General features: G+C 30.3%; 2 protein-coding genes across 2 annotated transcripts; one reads left to right on the top strand and one right to left on the bottom strand.

The window, feature by feature from the left end:
• LOC104715687 (delta-1-pyrroline-5-carboxylate synthase B-like) lies at positions 1–1,458 on the top strand (the record flags this gene model as incomplete). Its single annotated transcript, XM_010433076.1, has 6 exons — positions 1–109; positions 297–447; positions 575–643; positions 759–825; positions 925–995; positions 1,082–1,458. Coding segments are annotated over 6 exons (576 nt in total), but the record flags the coding sequence as incomplete, so codon positions are not given.
• On the bottom strand, positions 5,030–6,097 carry LOC109126479. The gene is made up of 5 exons (XM_019230051.1): positions 6,048–6,097; positions 5,868–5,953; positions 5,716–5,786; positions 5,343–5,442; positions 5,030–5,170 (listed from the first exon to the last, which is right to left on the bottom strand). The coding sequence occupies exons 2-5, from the start codon at positions 5,949–5,951 to the stop codon at positions 5,030–5,032; spliced, it is 396 nt and encodes a 131-aa protein (XP_019085596.1). The 5' UTR covers positions 5,952–5,953; positions 6,048–6,097.

Genomic DNA, 6,333 nt, shown 5'->3' with positions numbered 1-6,333 from the left:
ACTTCCTCATCTCTTTTTATATTGTCCGAACAGGAAACTCTTCTTGTACATAAGGATTTGGAGCAGAATGGTTTTCTTAATGATATTATTTTTGTTCTGCAAAGCAAAGGTGAGAATAGTAGTGTTGGAAAATGAATCTGTTTTATTGGATCTATCTTTCAGTCTTGAGTTTTAGCCTTACAACTTTCGTTTTATAGTTATGTTAAACTATAAAGCTTTCATAAACACTAAAACTAAGATAGAATTTAGTTTGTTAGCCATTTAAAAAGAGTTTTTGTGTACGCGTCAAATTGCAGGTGTCACTTTATATGGTGGGCCAAGAGCAAGTGCTAAACTGAATATTCCGGAAACAAAATCATTTCATCACGAGTACAGTTCCAAGGCCTGCACCGTTGAAATTGTCGAAGACGTACATGGTGCTATAGATCATATTCACCAACATGGAAGGTAAAACTATTACTGATTTCAACAAATAATGACATTACAAAGTTTACAAAGGGCCTACCGCTCTGTATTCTTTGCATGTGCTGGAAAATAAGTGTGGCCACTCTTTTGTCTTATCTTATGAGAGCAGTGCACACACTGATTGCATAGTGACAGAAGATAGTGAAGTCGCAGAGATATTTCTCCATCAAGTAGACAGGTAAATAGCTCATGTACTTGAGCTTTTGTGCTTTTGATATATCAATCATATAAAATGTTGGAGGTTGAATATACGGAAAACTAACTAATTCTTTAACATTTCGTGCTCTTGACAGTGCTGCTGTTTTCCACAATGCAAGCACAAGATTCTCTGATGGTTTTAGATTCGGATTTGGTGCAGAGGTAGGGAAGAAAGAAACATATTATATCACATCTTCTAAACCAAATAAATAGAGAAGTGTCGATGAATGAATGGTCAATTTGGTTTGTTCTTATGTATAGGTGGGAATAAGCACAAGCAGGATCCATGCCCGTGGTCCAGTCGGAGTAGAAGGATTATTGACAACGAGATGGTACAATTAAGTCTATTTTGTCTTTCCATAGTACATTGAATTGTCAAAAGCTCTGAAGTTTAAATGGTTGTGGTGATGAATGACAGGATAATGAGAGGAAAAGGACAAGTTGTTGATGGAGACAATGGAATCGTTTACACCCATAAGGACCTTCCTGTCTTAAAAAGGACAGAGGCAGTGGAGAATGGGATTTAGTTCTCTCTCTCTTTTTCTGCTAATGTCATATTATGTTTTACTATTATGATGATGATTGAAGATTTTTTTTTCCTTTTTACATAGGATTTAGTGTTACTTGACGTTTGTACCATCATAAGACCGCTTTACTCAAGTGGTCTTTGATAATAGTGAAATGTTTAGCAGCTTCTCTTCATGTCAAAGTCACAAACTTTGATTCACCACTTCTGTTTGTATCATTTGTCTATGCCAGATTGCCAGAATAAATAAGTTGCATCTCTTCTGATTTGTGGATATCGCAAAGATTCAAATTCGAATTTTCACTTCCAAAACCCATGTGAGCTCAAGAGTCATTACAGTAAAACCTGCAACCCTACGAACCATCTTGCTCTGCTCATCTTAGTGTGTTTTCGACAAAGTTTTTGAGCTGCTTCAACAATAGTAGAAGTATGTACTCATACAAGAAAACCGGTCAAATTACAATTTCTCACGAAACAAAAAATCGTAAACCAACAATCTCTTTATCTTAACAATGTAGCTTACACATGTCCAACTCTGAATTTACAAGTCACCTTAAATCTAACAAAACTGTATGATAAAGAGACTGAAATGTTTAAAAAAAAAAAATTGTTACTAAACTTGTTTTACATTCTGAATCATTTTCTATTAATTAATTAATATATATTTAAATATTAATAAAGAGGGGCTTTTCAATAAATTTGCTACTTTTTAATGATAAGAATATTATTATTAAACAACATATTCCTTTCATTCCATATCTACTAATTTTATTAATTTGAAATATCTCTATCTCAAATCTAAAATAGTATTTACGATGATGAAAACAATGAAGATCTCGATGACCAATGGACATTGAGACACATACAATGAAGTTATTAATCAAGTTCTTCTTTCCAGAAATTTTAGAAGTTCTTAATCTAGTTCTTAATCAAGTTATTAAACAACTACAAGTTATTCCTTCCAGAAATTTTAGAACGACAATAAGTACAAATGGAAATTGTATGTGATATAATCCTTTTTTCCTTTCATTAAACAGTTCAGTTTGTTATTATCTTAAAATTCAAAATGTACTAAAATAAATGATTTAAAGTGTTGTTTTATATATACAAACTAATAAATTTTAATTACTAAAACTGAAAGCAATTTATGTTATGAATTGTGGTTGTGTCTAAACATTTTGGTGCTTGGTAATAGATTTACTTTAGAACTAGTCATTTGACCATATTGCACAAACTGTGAACCTTTATTTCTTTCAATATATGTTATGATGGATGTGAATCATCATATAAAGTGATTGAATTCATGAGTCAATTATTCGTTTTAACATCTTTAGTTAATCAGATTTAAATTACTTTTGAAAGATACGCAATGACAAGTTTAGACTTTTGTTATGAAATTCAGATAATTATTTTACTTAAGATAATAGAGTTTCCATATGATATGAATCATGATATGCTATATATTGTTGCTCCATGAAGTAAATGTCTTGATCTTAATTAAGTATGTTTTAGGAATACATCTTAATAATAATATTAAAAGAGAAATATATCAATTTGACTTGGTAATAGATTTGCCTTAGAATTAGTCATTTTAACATCTTTAGTTAATCAAATTTATATTACTTTTGAAAGATACGCAATGACAATTGTAGACTTTTATAGTTTTATTATAAAATTCACATAATTAATATCAAATGATATGAATCATGATATCTATACTAGTATTTTTGCAGCAACTTTTTGCTCAAAAAATACTTTTTGGAAACTAATAGAATTAAATGCAATTTCATTAAACTTGCATCTAATCTTTTTTTAAAGAAAATGTTAATGAAATCGGAGATTTAAATCGTAAAATGATTCTAACAGAATTAATATGTAAAATGAATTGAAAACCATTGATTTCACTTACCTTAAAAATCCTAAATTCAGAATCAAAGTAAAAACAAATTAAATCATTTAATGAGGTATATCGGATCATAATTCATCATTCTATATCCCAACAAATTATTAAGGAAAAATATTATCAATGATTTCAAAACCTACTATAAAGCTAAGAACATGAAATATTACCTATCAAAGTTTGAACTAACTGCTAACCCAAAAATCTATTAACTGCTAACATTTATCACATTCCTCTACATATAACTATAAATAGATCAAAGTCCTTTCATCTCATCTCATATCTTACCAAAGCAAAATCGCTTTGTTTTAACATTTCATCTCAAGTTTTTTAAAAATCTTCTTATAATTATCATAGTTATCATTTGTTTTTTTAAAAAAAGATTTACAGTTAAAACCTCTCATATTTTCAAGATATCAATATATGAATTAAAATATTATATAATTTGTAACTTATTTATTTGCTTTCTATTTTTTTTTATAATTTATATGATTTATACAATTTGGAAGAAAAAACAAATTGGTCTTTGTTGAATTCTTTTTGCTTTCTTTTTTTGGCAATTTTTTTTTCCTTTTGTTTTAAAGGTATCTTCGATTGAAACTTATATTTATGAAATTTTTAATATAAGAAATATTCAAACTTTTTTAAGAATTCTAAGTATTATAAATATTTAAACTTTATAAGAAGCAATCTTATAAAATGTTAATGGTTACAATCTTAATAAATATCATACTAACTCAATCTAATATTTATAATACAAACTAATAAATATTAAAAACTAAGATGATATAGTGCGAGTTAAAATATATTGGGATGGATTTATATGGCGGGACGGGTTTGGTCGATATTTATATAATTGTTAAAATATCATTAGTTCGGTGTTACACAGCTAAAACATCATTTCATTATTTTGTTAACACTATTGATATTAGAGAAATAAATGTATCTAATTAAGTTGATTAAATTAATATTATGTAAAAAATAAATTATATTGCGGTATTATATGGTTTAAACCATAAAATTAACAATTATTATACAATTATAATATATTTAACAAACAAAAATAACTTATAATTTAAATATTTTAATTACAAATAACTTGTCCCGCAGTGTACCGCCGGTCCTAATCTAGTGTTATATATTTTTGCTCCATGAAGTAAATGTCATGATATGTTATATATTTTTTGCTTCATGTTATATATTTTTGCTCCATGAAGGCATGAAATATGTTTTAGGAGGACATCTTAATAATATTAAAAGAGAAATATATCAATTTGACTTAAAAAATAAAAACGTGTATCGATTAAAATATAGGGTTATTTTAAATATAAGGAAAAGAAAACTATGTCGTATTGAAAGAGTTTACTTACCAGTGTCAATTTCCTGGTTTTCCCGTACCGGTTCAGGCAGTCTTCGACCATAAAAAAAAATTGTCAAAAGAGATCATGCCACCAGGTTTGAAATCCTCTGCGAGTTTCTTGTAAGACATGGAGTTAATGTTTGAATCTCCTTCTAATTTTTTATAATCAACTGAGATTGTGATCTCTTGACCTTTGGTTTAGCTGTATCGGTCTGCCTTATTTGAAAAGCCGGTACGTACGTATCTCACAGGCAAGACCCCCTCGAAGCATTATCACAATAGTTCACCCTTATTACACGCTTAAACCAATGGGACCAAAGATAATTTCCCAAAGTTTTTGAGCTGCTTCAACCATAGTAGAAGTATGTACTCATACAAGAAAACCGGTCAAATTACAATTTCTCAGGAAACAAAAAAATCGTAAACCAAGAATGTATTTATCTTAACAATGTAGCTTTCACATATCCAACTCTGAATTTACAAAGTCACCTTAAATCTAACAAAACTGTATGATAAAGAGACTGAAATGTTTTTTAAAATAAATTTGTTACTAAACTTGGTTTACATTCTGAATCATTTTCTAACATGTCATGGCGAAGATCAAGAGCCACTGGAAGCAACTTGTCTTTGAGCTTTGTGAATATATCTTCGTCGCTCTTGTTGTCGCGTGTCCTGTGCTCGCTAAGCTTTGCTCAATGGCCTCCTCGGTAGAGTCAAGTATCTTTTGTTAATGAAACCACAACAAAAGAAAGAAGGAACAAATGTTAGGACCAATGAAGCAAGTTAAAAAAACATATGAACCAAAATATAGATTCTTCTCTTATCCCATTGCTGTTGATGATAATAGTATGCATAAATGGGTACTGTGAAGGAAATGGTTAGCATGTGACGACCTTTTCTGTATTTTGCACAGATTGGCTTATCGCTTGATTTGTCTCCTTGAGTTGTCTTGCAAGTCCCACCATTTCATCGGCTAGATCCTCTTGAAGCTTTCTGTCAATAAATGAATCACCAACGAGAACATGAAGTGGCAAATTCAACTTGAATTCAAAGGAGTACAGCTTTACTCATAGCGATAGCTTTTGTTATAACAAGGAAAGTGTATAGACTGATGAATTAAGTTCCTAGAAAGAGATATAACAGCTCTTCACGACATTAGAATACCAAAGCAGAAATCTTTTAAAATCAAATCAAGAATTCAACTGAAAGATTTCTAAATAGCAATGCTGAATCAAATAAAAGAAAGTTAAGTAAACCTCACCTCACCTGGGAAGGCATGGAGGTGTCGTCTTCTCTTGGGAGAGTTGTTCTAATAGTTCCCTCAAAGTAGCAACATACTGCTAAACATGAACATCAAAATAATAATTTACCTCTAAGCTTCAAAGAAGAAGATCCAAAAGGAGGACGTACATACATACATGAATAAGCTTTGACTGATTTTGCTGATTAGGTGCAACGGAAAGCAATCTCCGCAAATTGATCTCCGTTTTGCTCATTCCCATATCTGACAACAGTAATGAAATAATCAGATCAAAGCAAAGATACGAAGTAAAAACAGAATGAATCAAATACTAATTTCAGGAAACGAAACAGAGGACCTTTTTTAGATTGGAGAGGAAATAGATCAAATTCCGTCACGTTCTTCAGATTTTTAAATTGATTTCCCGGCGTAAAAGTTCTCTCACCAGAGGATGGATGACTCGTACAAACCGGTGGTTTAATTAAAAATAACCCAAAATTATATGCTCAAAATCAAAATCGTCCAAACCGGTGGTTTAATTATTAAAATAACCAAATTAATTAGCGTGGACTAGGTCCATTCCATTCCATTCAATTGATTGTTTGATTAACTGGAATCAGTGTTCAAGAAAGCGGTCTAGGCGG

The sequence above is a fragment of the Camelina sativa genome, chromosome 9 (assembly GCF_000633955.1).
Source record: "Camelina sativa cultivar DH55 chromosome 9, Cs, whole genome shotgun sequence".
In the NCBI taxonomy this organism is placed as follows: domain Eukaryota; kingdom Viridiplantae; phylum Streptophyta; class Magnoliopsida; order Brassicales; family Brassicaceae; genus Camelina; species Camelina sativa.
The sequence above is the reverse complement of the archived record's forward strand: the minus strand, read 5'-3'. Positions and strand labels throughout refer to the sequence as shown.